Source organism: Callorhinus ursinus, unplaced genomic scaffold, assembly GCF_003265705.2.
Source record: "Callorhinus ursinus isolate GAN/ISIS: 27379988/994484 unplaced genomic scaffold, GSC_fseal_2.0 scaffold86, whole genome shotgun sequence".
Lineage (NCBI taxonomy): Eukaryota > Metazoa > Chordata > Mammalia > Carnivora > Otariidae > Callorhinus > Callorhinus ursinus.
Genome location: NW_027397148.1, coordinates 1,594,225 through 1,615,897, shown reverse-complemented (window position 1 = coordinate 1,615,897; position 21,673 = coordinate 1,594,225). Strand labels below are relative to the sequence as shown.

The following is a 21,673-nucleotide window of genomic DNA, read 5'->3' as shown; positions in this document are numbered from 1 at the left end:
AAGCCCTCAGAACACCAGAGACAGTTTTCTCAGGCTGACATTGATTACAATGCAACCTTTACTGATCTGACACTTCTCTACCTTTCTCACAAAAATATAAAAGATTTAATAAAATTTCCTGCTGCAATCCCTAAATACTAACTATGGCAGCCTCACATCTAGTAAAAGCTATCCAAAGAAAGCACATTTTTCCATTAGTGAATCTAACTAATGTCCAGTGTACACAGTTCCCTTCCCTTCACTCATTAATTCAGTTGACAGGTATTTACCAAGAGCAGTGTATATAGCAGTAGAAAAGGAATAATGAAAAAACACCTCTGTGAGGTCTCTGGCCTTCACAGAGATTCTGTTTTAGACAAAACATTATAAATAAGCCATACAATTGTGCTTAACATTATAATAAAGAAGAGAGGGTGTTATGAGAATGTATAATAGAGAGCCCTAAGCTAGCCTGAAGATTCGGGAAGCCCTTGTTAAAGCAGTAAGTTTTAAATGGAGATGTGAAAGGCAAGTATAGCTAACCAGAAGAGGGAGTTAGAGTAGAATTCTAGAGAGGAAACAGTGAGTATAAAGGCCTGCAGGTCAAGAATAACAAGGAATGACTGGGGAAGAAAATCCTAATGACAAAGGAAGAGCTAGGTACAGCCTAAGAGGTGAGGAGGGAGGCTTCACAGAGAACACAGGGCCTACTATGAGCTATCTGAAGGACCTGAATCTTCATCACATAAAAGCAAAGGCAGGCCACTGAAGTGATCTTGGAGGGTGGGATGATCTGATCATATTTTATTTTTAAAAGATATCATGCCACAGTAATCAAGACAATGTGGTACTGGCAAAAGAATACAAACAGATCAATGAAACAGAATAAAGCCTAGAAATAGACTCACAAAAATATAGTCAACTGAACTTTGACAAAGGAGCAAAGGCAATTCAATGGAGAAAGGACTGTCTTTTCTTCAAATGGTGCTGGAACTGCAGGACATCCACATGCAAAAATATAAATCTAGACACAGACCTTACAACTTTCCCAAAAATTAACTCAAAAGGGATCATAAACCTGAAAGTTAAATGCAAAATTATAAAACTAAAAGATAACAGGAGAAAAACTAGGTGATCTTGGGCTTGGCAATTTTCTAGATACAACGCCAAAAGCACAATCCATGAAAGAAAAAAATTGATAAAATTAACTTCATTATAATTAAAAAGTTCTGCTCCATGAAAGGCATTGTCCAGAGAATGACACAAGCCCCAAGCTGGGAGAAAATGTTTGCTAAACACATTTCTGATAAAGGACTGGTATCCAAAATATACAGAGCTCTTAAAATTCAATACAAAAATTATACAAGAAGCAAATGACTGGAACAGACACCTAATTGAAGAAGATATATGGATAGCAAATAACATGAAAAGATGTTCAACACTGTAAGTCATTAGGGAATTGCAAGTTAAAACGATCCCACTACTCACCTATTAGAATCATTAAAATCCAAAACACTGACATCATCAAATGCTGGTGAGGATGTGGAGCAACAGGAACTTTTAGTGTTTGGTGAGACTGCAAAATGATTCAGCCACTGTGGAAGACATTTTGGCAGTTTCTCACACAACTGAGTATATTGTCACCATAAAATCAAGCAATTGTGCTCCTTGGTATTTATCCAATAAGTTGAAAACTTATGTCTACACAAAACCTGCACACAAATGTTTACAGTGACTTAACCATAATTGCCAAAATTTGGAAACAACCAAGATGTTCTTTTAAGAGATGAATGGGTAAACAAACGGTGGTACATCCATACAATGGGATATTATTCAGAAATAAAAAGAAATGAGCTATCAAATTACGAAAAGACATGGAGGAACCTTAAAAGTATTGCTAAGTAAAAGAAGCCAACCTGAAAAAGCTAAGGACTATATAACTCTATGATTTTCTGGGAAAGGCAAAACTATGGAGAAAGTAAAAATGTTGCAAGAGATTTGGGGAGCCAGGGAGGAGATGAAAAGGTGAAGCACAGAGGATTTTTAAAGCAGCGAAACTACGATACAGTAATGTGAGCACATGTCATATAATTTGTCAAAACCCACAGAATGTGTAACACAAAGAGTGAACCCTAATGTAAACTATGGAATTTAGTTAATAATAATAATAAAGACGTATCAGTATTGGTTCATCAATTATAACAATGTACCACACTAATGTGAAATGTAAATAACTGGAGAAACTGGAGGAGGAGAGGGGGATGTAGGAACTCTACTTTTCAACCAATTTTTCTGTAAATGTGAAACTGCTCTAAAAGAAATATTCTATTAATTTAAAAAGAGAAAGATGGCATAGCTTTAAAGTACAGTGTTGGAGAATGGATGAGAAATGGGCCAGAGCAGATGTGGGAAGATTAGTTAGGAGGCTACTATAGTAGAGTCCAACTCAGGGATGATGGTTTCTTGCGCTGGAGTGATAACAGTGTGCAGACAGAAAACGGTGAGGATCTGAAAAGCCTTTTCACAGGTAGAATGGATAGGAAAGAGGACTTGGCAATGCATTAAATGTAGGGGAAAGGAATCAAAGAGATTCTTGAGTTTCTAGCTGGGGCTAGTAGAGAGAGTGGTACTATTTATTGATATGGAAAACTGGAGGAAAAAGAGATTCAGAGAGAAATGGTAAGTTCAGATACCTGTGAGAAACACCATCACAGTTGTTAGATAAGCAGCAGATAGTCCACTGCTATATGGACTGCAGAAGACAGCCATGAGCTGAGGTCACAAAATGGGATTCCTTGGCAAATAATTGATCACCAAGTCAGGAGTGTATGAGACAGCTGAAGGAGAGAAAAATACACAAGAGAAGAAGAATCAAACACTTAATGATTGGCCAGGGGATAATAAATCAAGAAACTAGACTGTAAAGGAGCACTAGTATTAGGTAAGGGACAGAAGGATGAATCAAAAGATTATGATATCACAAAAGTCAAAGAGAGAAAATATTTCAAGAAGGAAGACATGGTCATATGTATTGAATATGGATGAGGTAAGGGAAGGTCTAGGACACATCCCCTGGATTTAGTGAAGCAGAAGTTACTGGTGAATTTAGCATGGGCAGTCTGGGTAAGTAAACAATGATGTGTGTACACAGCATGATCAGAAATTTTTATGAAGACAGGGGCGCCTGACTGGCTCAGTTGGAGAGGCATGCGACTCTTATTTTCAGGGTCATGAGTTCGAGCCCCACATTGGGTGTAGAGATTACTTAAATAAATAAACTTTAAAAAAAGTGTAATTTTTATGAAGACAAAGGGAAATATGTGACAGCAGCTAGAGATGAAAGGGGGCAGAGGTAGGATTTTTAAAATTACTTTTCAAGACTACAGAGCCTTAAGCATGTTTAAATAGTGATGAAAAGAAAGTAGAGGGGGTAAAGTTGAAGATAATGAAAGGAGGCCAGAGTTACTGACAGGGACAGAATAATTATTCCATGACCTTTGTTCAGCAAATCAGACCTCCAGCAGAGGTTAGTCACTTCTCAAGAAAACAAAAACAAAACAAAACAACAAACAAAACACAACACTCTTTCCCTAAAGTTTAGACATGTTTTTTTTTTTTTTGCCTTTAAGTGGCAGAAAGGTCCATCTGAACATGTATGAGAGTTACTCCTTTATTCACTATTATTTCCTGAGCACTTTCATGTGGATATGTCATAAATTCATTAACATGCCATTCTAAGTCTTTTACCCTCTGACCCCGGTGAACTTTTCCATTCACAGCTCCACACTCTGCCTATCACTGCCACTGTTCTCATATTACCATACCTTTCTTTATCCATGCCCTCTCTGCCCATGGCATTTCTCTCTGACAAATCCTACCTATCCCTGAAATCCCAGCTCAGTGTTACCTCCTCTATGAAGTACTCCTATTCACTCCAGAATTGATCCTTTCTACCCTTGTCACCTTTTCCTGCTGTTTACCTGACTTTTACGGTAGTACAGATGACTATCAACTGCACCAAAAATGGCAGAATAATCATTCTTTTCAAATGCAGATGAAAAATTAAATAGCACACCTAAATAAACTTTAGGTCAAAGAAGAAAGCTCAATTCAAAAATATTTCATGATAATGAAAATACATATCCAAATCCTTGGGATGCAACTAAAACAGCACTTAGAAAGAAATTTATAGCTTCAGATGACAGACAAACTCCCTGAAAGACCTGACTGACCAAAAGTCGGAAAAACTCAACAGTGAAAACTACAAAACACTGCTGAAAGAAATTAAAGATCTGGGTAAGTGGAGAAATACACCAAGTTCATGGATTGAAGGACTAAATGTTGTTAGAATGTCAGTTCTCTCCAAATTGACCTAAAAGTCAACGCAATCCCAATCAGAACTCTCATAGGACTGTTAGAAAAACTAAAAACCTGATTTAAAAATGTGTATGGGATAGCCAACACAAATTTTGGAAAAGAATAACGAAGTTGGATGACTGAGACTACCTGATTTCGAGACTTAAAATAAAGCCGCAGGAATCACAAGTGTTAGTGGCATAAAGGTGGACATATGGAACAGAGAATCCATAATTAATCCTACACTATATAATCAATTGATTTTAAACAAAAGTGCCAAAGTAGTTCAACGGAGGAAAGATATCATTTCAACAAATGGTGCTGTAACAACTAGATGTCTACATGGAAAATAATAAACCCAGACCTCTGCAACATACAAAAAATTATTTTTAAATGCATCATATATCAAAATGTAAAAGCTAAATCTATTACACTTCTAGCAAAAAACACAGGAAAAATCTATATAACACTAGTAGCTTTTCATAGATTTTAAGTATTTTCTTTTTTTTTAAAGATTTTATTTATTTGACAGAGAGAGAGAGACAGCAAGAGAGGGAACACAAGCAGGGGGAGTGGGAGAGGGAGAAGCAGGCTTCCTGCTGAGCAGGGAGCCTGATGTGGGACTTGATCCCAGGACCCTGGGATCATGACCTGAGCCGAAGGCAGTCGCTTAACCAACTGAGCCACCCAGGCGCCCCTTAAGTATTTTCTACATACATATTCAGCTATGAATTTGAAATAGGTAAGCATTTGTTATACAAGACATAAAAAGCACTAATCATGAGAGAAAAAACTGAAAACTTAGATTTCACCAAAATTAAAAACTCTGCTCTTCAAAAGACAAAAATAACAAAACGAAAGGCCAAGTCATAAGTCACACAATGGGCAAAATTATCTATAATATATATATGTATATATATCTCTGACAAAAGACTTCAATTTAGAATACACTTTTTAAATTTTAGAACTCAGTAATAAAATAATCCAATAAAAAATAGGCAAAAGATTTGAACATAGACTTCACAAAAGGAGATACACAGAAGGCCTATAAGCATGTGAATAAATGCTCTATATCACTAGTCATGATGGAAATGCACATCAAAATGACCACGTAATATTTTACATCCTCTAAAATGGCTAAAATTTAAAAGACGGACAATAACAACTATTGGTGAGAACGTAGAACGACTAGATCTCTCATACATTGCTGACGTGAATATGAAATGATACAAAATTTGGCAGTTTCTTATAAAAGTTAAATATACTCTTATAATATGACCCACCAATTCTACTCCCAGTTATTTACCCAAGAGAAATGAAAATCTACATCCACAAAAAGCCTTGTACGGGGAGCCTGGGTGGCTCAGTTAGTTGGGTGTCTCCGTTCAGCTCCGGTCATGATCCCAGGGTCCTGGGATGGAGCTGTGCATTGGGGGGGGGGGGGTGTCCCTGCTCAGCGGGGGGCCTACTTCTCCCTCGGCCTGCTGCTCCCCTGGGCTCATGTTCTCTCTCTCCCTCCCTCTCAAATAAATAAAAATCTTAAAAAAAAAAAAAAAAGCCTCATACATAAATGCTCCATAGTACCTTTATTGGTAACAGCCAAAACCTGAAAACCACCCATCAATCAACAGAAGAATGGATGAACAAACTGCAGTGTGCCTACCCAGTGAACTACCGGCCAGTAATAAAAAGGAGAACACTGCTTCTCACAGTAACACAAATGAGTCTCAAAAACATTCTGCTGAGCAAAACAGTGAACACAGAAGTACGTTCTGTATGATTACATTTATATGAAGTTGGGGCTGAGGGAGGGATTGACTACAGAGGGAACTTTCTGGGATGATGAAATGGTTGGGGTGGTGGTTATATGAGGGTACACATTTGTTAAAACTCATTAAACTGGACATTTAAAACATCTGCTTTTGTTATACTTAAGTTACACCACAAAGTAGATTTTTAAAAAGAGCTGAACAAAGTATTTCCACTGTGAAGAGAATATAGGACCAGTAGTCATGAGATGGAATCTGTTCATTATGTGATGTGGGACCCTGAGCTGGTGCCTTAATCTCCACGGATCTAAGCCTCTTCAAGAGTAAACTTAAAGAAAAACCAACTAAAGTCCTTTCTAATCCTGACATCTGTAAGAATAAGAAAACTGCAGAATTGGAATACCAAAAGAAAATACATAGGCTATAAATATATGAAATTTTGCTTATGGAAATGTCACAGTTGAAGAATTACAGAGGTTAACTGGACTTTATTTTCTGTAAGTACGTTTCTGAGTAAACTGCACTTAAACAGAATTAAAGAAAAATTATATCAACAACTGTCTCTGAAAACCCTAAACATCATAATGGGAACTTGACTGTCCTATTTTGTTGGGACATTCAATTTTGAAACCGGTTCCCAACTTAAAAAACAAAAATCTCAGGCCCTAAGGGCTTTTAGGAGACGGAAAAAACCACACATACACACATACAAAAATACAAGGACAATCAAATCTGAACAGCTAGCGACAAGACAGGAATTTTAAACCACTGAGGGGGAAAACTTTATTCACACACACACACAGAATAGTGATAAAACTTATTCTAAAATGACTGGAGCTATACATACAATGAAATACTGTTTAGACTTTAAAAGGAATGAAATTCTGATATATGCTGCAACACGGGTAAATCCTAAAAACATGTAAATAAACCCAACACACAAACACAAACGTTGTGATTCCACTTACATGGAATATCCACAAAAGGTAAAGTCCTAGAGACAGAAAGTAGATTAGAGGTCAGCAGGGAGCTGGGAAAGGGGGAATGGGAGCCATGAGATAGTGAGTACAGAGTTTCATATGGGATGAGGAAAAAGTTTTGGGAACAGTGGTGATGGCTGCATAACACTGTGAATATAGTGCCACTGAACTGTACACTTAAAATGGTTACAATTTTTCACTATGTGTATTTCACCACAGTAAAAAGTCTGATTGGGGTTGCTCAGTGTTTTAGGAAGTGCTATGACTCAGCAACACTCAGAAAGGCCTGATTTCTCTTATCTGCAGGGGTTACTAGGTTTCCAAAAAGAAATAAAGGGACCAATTTATCTGCTTTTCCACCGGAACCACAGCTCTACTTCACACTACCACTCTGTCTGGAGCCCTGAGTGCAGGGTATAGTTTGCTGGAATCATCAAGGCTTTGAATCCACCTGTCACCAGCATTTGACAGAGCTGACCATGTCCTTTTTTCCTTTTTAGTCTTCTCTTGATTCCACACTCCTCTAATTTTCTTCCTATTTGATTGATGACCTTGACAAGAGAAGCTTTGATGGAGTAAGTCTCTGTGGAAACACGAGAAAAGGACATGGAGGCAGTGGTACGGGATAGAAATGGCTCTTTCTGCATATTTCTGAAATAATACCCTTGAATGGGTGTTTGGTACAGACGCACGGAGGTAGACTGTGTAGTGGGAGAATGTGAAAGTTCTCTTCAGGTTGCTCCTACTTTCCTAAGTGAAAAAGCACAGTTGCAGCTGAGAGTGAGGAGGGAGAGTGGGTGCTGGAGGGATGAAGGAAGAGAAAAGGTTTGAAACAGTTTCCCAGCCATCAAGAAAGGTGGTCTAGTTAAAATTCTAAATTTTATTAGGTCCCTCTCTTGCTAAAACCCTTCACTACTTTAAAAACAAAAACAAAAACAGAGTACACTACATTAAGGAATTTTCCCATAAATCCTGGGCACATGTAGAAATTCTTTCTTCAGTCAGAAAGTTATACCTGGTCTGACAGGGTGTGCACATGGTCTCAGCTGAGCCCCTCGGACTAAATGGCAGCCCACAGTGACTGTTACTGCTGCGGAAGGGACAGAGCTATCTATTACAAATTAGTGTAAGGACTGTGAGCTGTCATTTCATTTCATGCACAAACTCATTTTTAATTAGAACTGGACAATAAGCAATGAGGACAGTGTAAATCCACAACTACACATGTGAGATGCTACAAATATTTGTCAATTACAAAATAAAAAACAAGGTGATACAAGTGAAATCTGTAATGATGATATTCATATTAATAAAATCAAAATCTAGGCACCATGATTTTAATAGTAGAATAAGGCTTATTTATGCTTATTTTCCAATAGCATATACTTGACTGCTTCATTTATATTAAATAGGAAGTGAAGGTCTAGAAAACAAATCAAGTCTTTATTTCTTCAATTAAAAAAGGGAATAAACAATGAATCATGGAACACTACATCAAAAACTAATGATGTAATGTATGGTGATTAACATAACAATAAAAATAAAAAAATCAGAATAAACATATTTATTTTTCCTTATAACATAATTTCCTGAGCAATTTACAGAACTAATTTTATTAAAAACAAGATTACAAAATACAGTGATGGCCCAAATGTTCATCAACTGATGAACAGAAAAAGAAAACGTGATATAGCCATACAAAAGATTATTATTCAGCCATTAAAAGGAGTGAAGCACTGATACATGCTACAACATGAATGAACCTTGAAAGCATTACACCAAGTGAAAGAAGCCAGCCACAATAGGTAATATACTATATAGTTCTATTTATATGAAATGTCCAGAACTGACAAATCTATAGAGACAGAAAGTAGATTACTGGTTGCCAGGGACACTGGGGAAAATGAGAAACAACTACTAATGGGTATAGGAATTCATTCTGGAGTGAAGAAGATATTCTAAAATTGATTGTGATGATGATTGTACAACTCTGTGAAGATACTAAAAACCACTTTAAATGGACAAATTATATGCTATGTGAATTGTATCTCAATAAATCTGTAAAAAATATATTAATGAATCTTTGTCTTCAAAAACAGCACATTGTATGATGGGGGATTTAGTCAAATCTGGATAAACTGATAGGAACATGCCAGTGTACTTTATATGTACTCTGAGGCAGACTAAAATTTGAGATATGGTGAGTCACAGGAAGAACTACAAACTCCTCTGTGCACACAAGGCCCCTTATGACTTAGGCTCCACGCGCCCCTCTAACTTCATTCCCCCCAATCCTGTGTTCCAGACATGCTCTAACAACTTTACAGTGTTTCATGCCTCTGGGTTGTAGCATATGTTGGTTCTCTAGATAGACCACTCTGGAACCTAACAAATATATATATCCTTCTCTTTACAGTTAAACGTGGTATTTGGGAGTGAGTAGAAGATACTGTTGAACACTTAAAATTTTAACAGTCTCACATATGCTGCACAACAAAGGGACCAAGTCCTATTGTAAGCATCAGCTGATACAGTTTATGTGAGAGTACTATATAAATGTAAGATATTATCATTGTTATTATCAGGATAGATCCGGGGGCACCTGGCTGGCTCAAGTCAGTGGAGCATGTGACTTTTGATTTGGGGTTGTAAGTTTTAGCACCACGGTGGGTGTAGAGAGTACTTAAAAATTCAAAAACAAAACAAAACAAAAAAACCTTTTTTTTAAAGATTTTATTTATTTATTTGAGAGAGAGAGAGAATGAGAGAGAAAGCACATGAGATGGGGGGAGGGTCAGAGGGAGAAGCAGACTCCCTGCCGAGCAGGGAGCCCGATGTGGGACTCGATCCAGGGACTCCAGGATCATGACCTGAGCCGTAGGCAGTCGCTTAACCAACTGAGCCACCCAGGTGCCCAAAACAAAAAAAACTTTAAAAAAGGGCAGGGAAGCCTGAGTGGCTCAGTCAGTTGAGTATCCAACTCCTGATTTCAGCTCAGGTCATGATCTCAGGGTTGTGGGATAGAGCCTTGTGATGGGCTCCTTGCTCAATGGGGCATCTGCTTAAGATTCTCTCTCTCCCTTTCCCTCTGCCCCTCCCCCTGCTCTCTCTCTCTCTCCATCTCTCTCTCTCAAATAAATAAATCTCTTTAAAAAAGGATAGATCTGGAAAAGACATAGAGGAAGGAAAATGGAGACTTTTCTGAGGGGAAAAGCTTCACTTTTCTTATTTCCAGATGATTCTTCTATTTACCCTCAAGGATAAAGATTGTTTCATTAGGTCTCTCTCTTGTGCCTAGCACGACGCTTTGCACATGGCAGGTAATCCATAAATGCCTGCTGAATTACTAATACTTCCCTGAGTTTCCCAGCTAAGTAATGAAAGAAAAGGATTTGAGAATAATCCACAAGTGAGATCAGGAATCCCTGAGAATGGGAAACATGTCCCATGTCATCAAAAGAACGCAAAATAATCATGACATGTAAGTCAATGATCCTATGTTAGTCATTTCCACAGAAAGTTCTCAAACTACTTATTTAAAATATTATTACTATAGTACTTTGAACTAAAGTAACTTTCATCTGAGTTGCTTAACGTACTTGATTAGTAACCATTAATTAAGGTTCCATACTGTACAAAGTATAATTTCCATTTTGAAAACTGGAAAACCAAAGCACTGAAGGTAAATAACCAAGATTAAAAGGTGAAAATAAAAAACTAAAAAACCATGTTGTTTTATTCTATCCTGATTAAATCTGAAAATACCATCCCCACTAATATTTTTCCTTAACTCTATCTACTGACTCAAAAATTCATTATGAGAGAATAATGTTCTAAACGCTTAGTTTCAAATACAGACAAGGAACTTGATGAACTACGTTTTCAATCATAGGTTTCATTAACAGTTATCTGCAACCCTAAAAGGTTCACATACCCACAAAGTTTGCTCCTTGAAGGTAAATTAATTTCCTAACTCCACAGATGAATCAACGCAAATAAAACAGCATCACGAGTGCAATACAATAAACCAAAATCAAAATCGGGTCTTTTGTGCCCCAGTCAATTATTTAAACCATTATAAATGTTGACTAAGAAAATCAATACCTTAAAAATAGGAAAAAGGTTAAGATCTCCAGTCCAACCACTCATTCTGTTTTAATCTCCTTTGGTTATATGTTTCCAATGATTGATTTTATTGATGCAAAGGCACAGAGGCATGTTCAGTCAAATGATCTTCTGTAGAGCACATGAAAAAGATGTAGGAAAGCTTAAAGAATTATTTGAGAAAAAGGAAAAATTTACCACTGCCCTTTGGTGTTACCCAAACAGTGATAACCAGCTATCCTCCTGCTTAGCTTAATAAATAAATAAATAGATGGGGTGCCTGGGTGGCTCAGTTAAGCATCTGACTCTTGATTTCAGCTCAGGTCATGATCTCAGGGTTGTGAGATCAAGCCCTGTGTCAGGTTCCACACAGGGCATGGAATCAGCTTAAGATTCTCCCTCTCCCTCTGCCCCTCCCCCCAAAAATAAAAATAAAATAAAATAAGATAGATAAACGAGGAGCTGAAATTGTGATAGGTTTCCGTGTTTTAGGGAAACTATGGCCCCACCCCAATTGAGCAGATAAACAGATTACCCAATGATCAATGTTTCTCTTCATAGTCATTAACAGTATCAAGAGAATCACAAGTTGTTTCGAAGTAGAAAAGCTGTCTTAAAGAGGAAAAATCTCAGTCCAAATTATTGCAAATCTAGCTGATAATCACATTATCTGGGGGAATATTTTGTTTCTTAATATATGTATCTGGGCTCCATATCAGACCTATTAAATCAAAATCTCCAAAGTATGGGGCCAGGTTTCAGTATATTTGAAGGCTACGTAGACGATTCTCATGATCGATCACCTATCCATTCTTTGATTCATTCATTGATTCATTCAATAAATATTCACTGAGCACCTATGTACCAGTTACCACACCTGGGGGTGCAGTGGTGAGGGGAACAGGCATGATCTGGACTCTGCCCTCATGGAGCTTAGTACAAGGATCAGAGAGAATGAGTAGCCAGTTGAGGACTGCAACTGGAGAGTGCAGCTCCTAAAAAAGGGGCAGTGGCTTTACTATTTCAGTTGAATGCTTCCATGTAGAAATGCATGATGGTATTGCCCTATGTGATTTTTCAAAAAAGCAAAAGAAGGGGAGGAGGGACCTAAAACAAAACATAACAAATAGATAACACAAAATAAGAGGAAATCAGTCCAAATACATCAGAAATTATAATAAACAGGTAAAGAATGCCTATTAAAAGACTCTCAAATGAGATTAAGATAATCTAGCAACATATTGTTTACCATAAATACACCTAAAATGCCACAGAAAGCTTTCAAACAAAAGGATGGAAACATACGTGCAGGAAAATGCAAGTCAGAAGAAAGCCAGAACAAAGCAAATAATGCTAATGTCCAAAGAAAAGAGAATTTAAGGAAAGCAGCATTTAAAAGAGTAAAAAGGGACATTTCAAAAAAATTATGAATTTTCATGCACCAAACAATAAAGCCTCAAAACTTAACATCAAATATTTTAAATTTAGATTTCACTTTGTTATTAAGATAAAGTGAAAATGAGAAATCCTTAGTTGCTAAAGGAAATTTTTAAATATCTTGTTCAGAAACTTATTAAACAGACAAAAAATAAAATTATGATGAATGAAATATGAACAAGCCAAATGGAAAATATACACATACACACGCATGCTTGCATGTGACACAGAGAATAATAAAACATTTCACCCTTCAAAGCATACGCATGATTTTTAATTAGAAAAGGAAAAGTAAATAACCAAGAAACTTCAAGAGAGTAACAGCAGAGAAATGAACAGTGAGGAATCATCAGACAGATGGCTTTCAACAATAGCAGCAATTTAGATGTCATATTGTCATCTGAAATATTCAGACAAGTGTTTCCTTTGCTGAAAGCTATTCATCACTTCCACACATATACAAATAAAAGACCAGAAATTTAAATAAAACACTTAAATCATCAAAAGCATAATCATTCTTCACAAATCAGTTATTTTGCCACCATAATCCTAAAACATTAAGCCATATAGTGTAAACTTATTCCCACAAATAATTTGGTTTGACCCATCTCCACACTCACGCCTTTGCCCATAAGGTTCACAAGAAATTTGTGAAGTAGGTACAATTATTGTCCCCATTTTACAGGTGAGCTACTAGGTACAGATATATGTGAGGCAACCTACCCAAGATTATGCAACATATAAGTAATGGAGCCAGGATGTAAACCTAGGAAACTGACTTCAAAGACTGCCTCTTTAACCCAACATGATATTGCCTTTCCCCTTATGCACAGACATGACATTACATCCAGTTTTTCATTAAAATTTATTAGAAACAACAGCTAACATTTACTGAACATGAACTATGTGTCAGTGACTGTGCCAAGTATTTCAAATGCATGGGTATCATTAAATTCTCACAATTCTATCATAGGTATTAGTCTTACCATACTTTCTTCTGATAAAGAAACTGAAGCACAGAGAGGTTAAGTAATTTGCTCCAAGTCACATAACCTGAAAGTCACATGAATACGCAGAGCCCCTAAAAAGTAGGTAGCACCTAAGCCTGTGGCAGTCAAGCAGTGGTAAGGATTATCACATATAAAATAAGATTCTGAGAGATGATGTGACAAAGTGGGAAGAGTACTGGATTGGGCACAAGCAGACCTATATCTGGATTCCAATTCTCCCACTTAATAGCTGTGAGACTCTCAAGAAAAAACTTAATCTCTCTGGCTTCGGCTTCCCAGTCTGTAATAAGACAATGCTAGCTAGAGTGGTTCCGATATAATTTCAAACTCTAAATAAATTACTAAATATTTATCTTAGTACTGATAAGGCAGCCAAGGCAAATGAATAAAAATAAAGCTGGATCGACAGGCCCAGGAAAGTATTCTAATAGAACCTTGTACCAGAGCAGTTCTCAATTTCTGATTCCAAAGAACATCTTTTCCCTGGGATGCCTGAGTCCCAAGGCCTTCCCAGGCCTGCTGAATAAGAATTTATAGGGAAGGATCTGGGACTCCACATTGTAACAAACCCTTAAATGACCCTGTGCACTCTGCATTTGAGAAGTACCACTCTAACGTGCACTGGAATTGGCATCTATTGACTTAGGGAGAATCCAGCTCAGTGTAAATGATCTATTCTCTTCTGCTTTCACTTTGTTATTAAGATAAAGTGAAAATGATAAATCCTTAGTTGCAAAAGGAAATTTTTAAATATCTTGTTCAGAAACATCTCTTCTGCTTTTTGAAGTCAGGAATTCCTTAAATTGCTTCATTCTAAAAAAATAACAGCTTTCTTAAGATATAATCACATACCATACAATTCACCAATTTAAAGCCCACAACTTGGTGGGTTTTAGTATATTCACAGAGTTATGCAGCCATGACCACAATTTTTGAACATTTTCATCACCCCAAAAGAAACCCCATATCCATCAGAAGTCACTCTCCATTTTTCCCCAATCCTATCCTCTCTCCGTCTTCTAGACAATCATTAATCTACTTTCTGTCTCTAGAGATTTACCTATTCTGGATGTTTAAAATAAATGGGACATACAAGATGTGATCTTTTGTGATTGGTTTCTATCACTTAGCACCATGTTGTAGCATGTATCAGTACTTCATTTCTTTTTAATCCCAAATAATGTTACATAGTATGAATGTACCACATTTTATTCATCTATTCATCAGTTAATGGATATTTGTTTCTAAAATTGCCCAATTTTAACAGAGAAAATAGGAAATTAGATTAAAATTTTTGCATTAAGATTTTTCCAGGTAGGGGCACCTGGCTGGCTCTGTTGGAGGAGAATGTGACTCTTGGTCTTGTGGTCATGAGTTCAAGCCCCATGTTGGGTGTAGAGATTAAATAAATAAACAAACTTAAAAAAAAAAAAGACTTTTCCAGGTAAATATATCAACATACTCAACCTGTTCAATATAGTAAATCTTACTACAGTATTAAAAAATATACTACTTACAGTTAATAGCATACTTTCATACATTATTTACTGATATTAAAACAAAGAGGCTACCAAAACATGAGTATAATCATCACATGTTTAATAGCAGAGACTTTTATTTCTAAACCAAATCCTGTTTTTTCAAAAGCAGTTGTTAAATCCTGACTCTGCCACCAGAGGTTATGGCTTCTGTACTGGAAAATTACCGACATCACTTTCCAGTTCACAATTGCTCTCCTTGTTTCACTTTTTTTTTTTTTTTAAGCTCCATGGACTTGCTCCAGTCTACTTCACAGACCTTATTTCTTTCTACTCCCTTTCTTACTTGTCTAGTGCTGACCTACTAATTGTCTTTATAGGCAAATCTGTCAGCTTGTAGAAGCACTTGTATTTAAAGCTCTGGAAAACTACACTGATTTTCCTGAGTCTTTTTTTTTTTTTAACTTCAGAGTTCTTTTATTAAGCTCTCCATTTAAAACTTAATCCCTGTTTCAATTTAAATTTCTTTTCCCACTTTAGATTGGGTCAAAGTTTTCTTCTAACAATTGACAAATTCCAAGGCACAAACATCTTTCCCACTGGACTCAGTGTGGTCTGGGCCACATCTGCTTTGGTCACTGTTGTATTCTCAAAACCCAGCAGACAGCACGGGTAGTTATTCATATGCTATTCATATTCTTGTTGAAGGACTGAATAACAGAAAATACAGCTTAAAGTAAATTTTTATAGTAATACCTAACATCTGTTGAACTTATTTATGTGTGCAAGGGCCTGTGCTAATAAACATTTTCATACATCATCTATTTCATTCTCATCACAGTAGTATTAAATAGATATTATGTATATTACCCTCTCTCAATTCTAGAGAAGAAGAAACTGAAATTAAAGAAAATGATTAGAGATTAAGTTAGCAGTGGAGACAGCCTAAAAGGCCATGGTCTGCCTCAAAGGCCATGGACATAACCACTGAACAGCTCTATACACACTGAGTCAAAGGCAAAAGAGGGAAAGCCAGGAACAGGAAGTTTAGAAGCAGGAACACTCGTGACCACAGACCATACCACTAGGGTAGTGGGCCAAGGGACGAAGTCAGAAGGCAGCCTTCTGGGCTCTGAACTCTGGGGGTTCCAGCAGAGAAGGCAGGCATGCTCCTTCTACAACCTTCCCTCAAACACACACAAAGACATGGCGCAAAAGGCACCCAAACTGCCAGGATACATAAAATGTTTCCCTCAGCCCCCGTTGCTCTTATGTGAAACTAGTTCATTCTGAATAGTTCACACCTCATTATTTCTGAAGCAAAAAGCTTCTGTGCTAAACTGAAAACAAACAGAAAAGCACAACCTAAGAAGATTCAGGACAAGGACAGCCACTAATAAGCAACTGCCGGTTCCTTCTGGTTCTAATCCAGTCACGGCCACCACCTCAATGCTCATTTTTATCTCTGTCAAAACAGGGAAGCAGAGAACAAATTTTTTAAGGATTAAATTACCTTTCTGCTACACAGAGTAGTGTAGAGCAACAATAATATTAAGTTATCAAAATAAGTACTTTCCCATTGTCCCTATATAATTTATCTTCATAAAGCAAATATATGCTGATAAAGAACAAAGAATTACAATTTTTAAAGGCTTAAATACATAATAAATATACTCTCAGGACTAGCTGGGCTATGAGGGTATTTTAATCTTGCCTCTTTCCGTAACATCTTTCCTACATAGCAACTGAAATGCCATTCTAGAAGTTATCTCCTAATTTCTGAATGGGTTACATTCTGAAGTTCCCTTTCAATGCAGTCTGACAAATGGAAATTAATTTTTTCTATAAAAAAGCTATAAAAGGTTCCAATTGCAGGCCACAAGAGACTATTTAAATTGAAAATTCAGTGTAAAAGTGGTCTGAGTCCCATGCCCACCCTGTAAACCTCTGAGCCCTGAGCGGGAGGACACACCAGCAATGTGCAGGTCTAAAGCTAGCTATGAAAAGCAGCAATGAGGGGTGCCTGGGTGGCTCAGTCAATTGAGTGTCTGCCTTCAGCACGGTCCTGGGATCGAGTCCCGCTTCAGGGAGCCCGCTTCTCCCTCTGCCTGCCGCTCCCCCTGCTTATGCTCTCTCTCTCTGTCAAATAAATAAATAAGATCTTAAAAAGAAAGAAAGAAGAGAGACAGAAGAAAGAAGGAAAGAAAGAAAGAAAAGCAGCAATGAGAAAAGAACGATGGGAGGACTGCCGATGAAGCCATTCTCAACACAAGCAGGCAGGGACAGGCAGGAGTGCCTCAGCTTCCTTGGCCAAAGGGGCACCCTTTCTTGAGTCAAGGATCTCTGACATGCATATGTTACTGCTTGTAGTTTGTGAAATGAGCTGAATAATTCTCGTGATCTCATCTGCCTAAATATAAACTTGCTGGAAAATATCTAGCCAAAATAAAATCTATAAAATATATAACCATTTATTATCATCTTTATTTTTAGAGATGGGAAAAGAGACTGTAAGTTATTTGCCAAATATTACAAAGCCAGTGATACATACAGCAGTGAACAAAACAGAGAGAAGTCCCTGTCTACCACAAAAGTCCCTGTCCTAGAAAAGGGAGACAGAAATTGAACAAGATTAATAAGTAAATTATAATATATTAAAAGGTGCTATGGGGCGCCTGGGTGGCTCAGTTGGTTGGGCGACTGCCTTCGGCTCAGGTCATGATCCTGGAGTCCCGGGATCGAGTCCCGCATCGGGCTCCCTGCTCAGCGGGGAGTCTGCTTCTCCCTCTGACCGTCTTCCCTCTCATGCTCTCTGTCTCTCATTCCCTCTCTCTCAAATAAATAAATAAAATTAAAAAAAAAAATAAAAATAAAAGGTGCTATGTACCATGGAGGAAAATTAAGTGTGAAGTGTGGGGGCGGTAGTGAAAGCAGTGGGCAATTTTAAATCAGATGGTCAAGGTGGACCTTAAATCAGATGGTTACACAGGAGCAACTGGAAGTTAAGAGGGCAGGTGTGTGAATATCTGGGGAGTGTTTGAGGCATGGGGGACAGCCAGTGCAAAGGCCCTAAGGAGGGTGTGTGCCTCAAATGTTCTGTCAACAGTAAGGTGACCAATTCATCTGAAGAAAAGTGAGTAAGAGAGATAGTATGAAATGAGAAGTACTGGAGCACCAGATCACATTGGACTTTGTTGACTGTTGTAAGTCACTCTAAGGGGATGGGGAGCCACTGAAGGTTGTGAGTGGAGGAGTAACAATGACATGACTCATGACTTAAAAACGAATGCTCTAGCTTTTGACTAAGCATAGATTCTGGTGGAGTAAGGGCAGTAGGAGGAGTGCTGGTGAGGAGTGGGCAGTTCCCAATTATATTTTGAAAGCTAAACCAAAAGCATTTGCTAATAAACTGATGGTTAAGTATTAGAAATCAAGGATAACTCCAAGGTTTCTGTCTTGATTAGATATGGAAGACTTTAAGAATAGTGGTTTGGGGGGAGGGTGCATCAGAAATTCAGTTTTAGGCAGATTAACTTTGAGATGCCCATTAGATATCTCAGAGGACCAGCAAATTGGCAGGTAATTTCAGGGGAGCAGGGCAGGTTGCAGATAATCAAGTTGTAAGTCGTCAGCAGAGAGATGATATTTAAAACAATGAGGACAGATGAGATCACTGTCCTAGATTCAAGAGCCTGAGTATAGAAAAGAGTTAGAAAAGAGTTCACCAGGATTTCCTTTTTCTGAGATAATGAAGAACTGCCAGCAATCTGAAGTTACTTACTGAAGAATCATTTGAAGGGCTCTATAAATGCATGATATTAATAATCCATTAAATTCACATAACATTTTAGACAATCCCATTTTTCATTCATATATGTTTTCTTTCAAGAACAAAATTCTTTCTGATGTCTGATCATCAGAAAAATCAGAGGATCATTTCTAAATGTGAGCTCAAAGATCATCTGATCCAATCACTGTTTTACAGAAAGGAAGATGAAGATGAAGAGAGGTTAAACTATCTGCCTAAATCCACACAACTCATGAGTAGGAGACCACGATACTGATCTGCAGACTCCAAACCCAGCCTCCCTTCCACTATGACTTTTTCTGATGGAGGAGTTCCAGTTAGTCTTCCTGCAAAGCACTGGTCCCAGTCTGTGTCTACCTCACACACCTGGTCCTCAACCACTTTCACCGCAGGTGGAGGTGACTGCTGATGCAGGGAGAGAGGGCAAAGCAGCTGAAAAAGCTCCTTAGGGGACTCCACCACAACCACCCTCACCCCTGAGTGTGTGCAACGTCCCAGAGGGAATCACTGCTGTAAGGAGTTATCAATACCATCAAAGAAGGAAAAGAAAGGACAATTGTCACTTAATGACAATACAGACAGCTGCAGAGAGAATTCATTTCTACTATCTTATATTTTCTTTGTGCCATTAGGTTCTCTGATCCCTGTCCAAGGATTTGTTGAATGGTTACTCTTCTTGTTACCTGATCAAAGCCCAATTATTAACTACAAAAAAAAAAAAAAGCAAGCCATTATTATCTTCATGTATAGTTTTAAATCCATTTAAACCATAATTACAAAACTCTCATAAGAGTTAATGACTAGGGATTGGGAAGGAGACTTTAAAAAAAAGAGTTAATGACTATTACTTAAGATGGGCTTAAAATATAAATAGAAAATATCATCTACTAACTGAAATTTGCTTAGAAAGCATTTTATCTACTTAGAAAATTTAAGACCACATAGACAATGAGAATTATCACTTAACCATCAATAAAGACTAATATAGTATTTAAACAACAGACTGACTCATTTGATAATTTGAAATACTAAAAATTAGTCAAAATTTATTTTTTTAAAGATTTTATTTATTTATTTATTTGACAGAGAGAGACAGTGAGAGCAGGAACACAAGCAGGGGGAGTGGGAGAGGGAGAAGCAGGCTTCCCGCTGAGCAGGGAGCTCGATGTGGGACTCGATCCCCGGACCCTGGGATCATGACCTGAGCCGAAGGCAGATGCTTAACGACTGAGCCACCCAGGCGCCCTAGTCAAAGTTTAACAGTATGAGATAATAGTTCTTTTTCTCTTTTTTTTTTAACTCCAGTATAGTTAATGTACAGTGTTATATTAGTTTCAGATATACCATATAGTGATTCAACAGTAATACGAAATAATCGTTTTGAAAGTATTTTGCATACTATAAGCACTTTACAAATAAAAGATATTATTTATTAAGCTAATCTGAAAAATCAAAAATATGAGATTGGTAAAGATCACCACTTAATGATACACACTGGAAGGTGGGGGATGTTTCATGCATTCATTCATTCATTCAAAAAAATATTTACTAAGTTCCTGCTATATACCAAGCACTGCACTTAGGGCTGTGAAATACAACAGAGAATAAGACATAGTTCCTTTCCTGAAGGAGTTTATGGTCTACTAGGAGATGCACTTAAGAAAGCATGCAATTAAAATACAGCAGACTGAGTGCTCCTAGGAATAAGTACAAAATGCCACCTATGAAGCACACTGGAGGGGCAACTAATCCAATCTTAGAAAACTTCCAAGAAGAAGGAATAGACAAATTTAGGTCTGAAAAATGTATATTAGCTAGACAAAGAGGGAAGTGTGTTATAAGCAGAAGGAATGGCATGACAAATGTCTGGAACTTAAAGAGAAGATGAAGTTTTCAAAGCCTTAAAAGTGAATCAATAATACCAAAGTAAAGAATAAGAGGAGAAAAGAGATGAAGCCAGAGAATTATGTATGATCAAACTCAGTCTATTATGTGAATAAATACATAGCCTAAATATTGAACAATGAAGGATAAGTTAAATAAATTATAGTATGCCCATACAATAAAAATATTATGAAACCATAAAAAATGATGCTTAAAAATATTTGATAACATGGAAAGTGTTCATTAAAACAGTATCTACTGAGCATCTATTACTGCACTGAGCTAATTAGGTGATAAAATTAGGTTACAAACCCTTAAGTGTCCATCAATAGATGAATGGATAAAGAAGATATGGGATATATACACAATGGAATATTACTCAGCCATAAAATAGAATGAAATCTTGGGGCGCCTGGGTGGCTCAGTCGTTAAGCGTCTGCCTTCGGCTCAGGTCATGATCCCAGGGTCCTGGGATCGAGCCCCACATCGGGCTCCCTGCTCAGCGGGGAGCCTGCTTCTCCCTCTCCCACTCCCCCTGCTTGTGTTCCCTCTCTAGCCGTGTCTGTCAAATAAATAAAATCTTTTTTAAAAAAAGAAAAAACAATGAAATCTTGCCATCTGGGACAACATGGATGGGCCTAGAGGGTATTACGCTTAGTGAAATAAATCAGAGTAAGACAAATGCCATATGATTTCACTTACATGTGAAATCTAAAAAACAAAACAAATGAACAAAAAGACAAAAGAAAAAAACCAGACTCTTAAATAAAGAGAACAAACTGGTGGTTGCTAGAGGGGAGACTCGGGGAATGGGTGAAATAGATAAAGGGGATTAAGAGGTACAAACTTCCAGTTACAAAATAAGTCA

The 21,673-nt window shown here is 37.4% G+C and overlaps 1 protein-coding gene across 8 annotated transcripts in view; it reads right to left on the bottom strand.

Annotated features, from left to right (window-relative positions):
* Positions 1 to 21,673, bottom strand: part of SPIRE1 (spire type actin nucleation factor 1) — a 225,816-nt gene that overhangs the window by 148,507 nt on the left and 55,636 nt on the right. The window contains exon 1 of one of the 8 annotated variants that reach the window (XM_073888009.1): positions 11,189 to 11,238. The exons of 5 other annotated variants lie outside the window; for them this stretch is intronic. In XM_073888009.1, coding sequence (XP_073744110.1) covers positions 11,189 to 11,233 — 45 coding nt within the window. In that variant the 5' untranslated portion in view covers positions 11,234 to 11,238. Of the gene's footprint in view, positions 1 to 1,467; positions 1,583 to 7,535; positions 7,625 to 11,188; positions 11,239 to 21,673 lie in introns of those variants that run through there. 2 more of the 8 variants (XM_025865191.2, XM_073888013.1) reach the window with 2 other exon arrangements.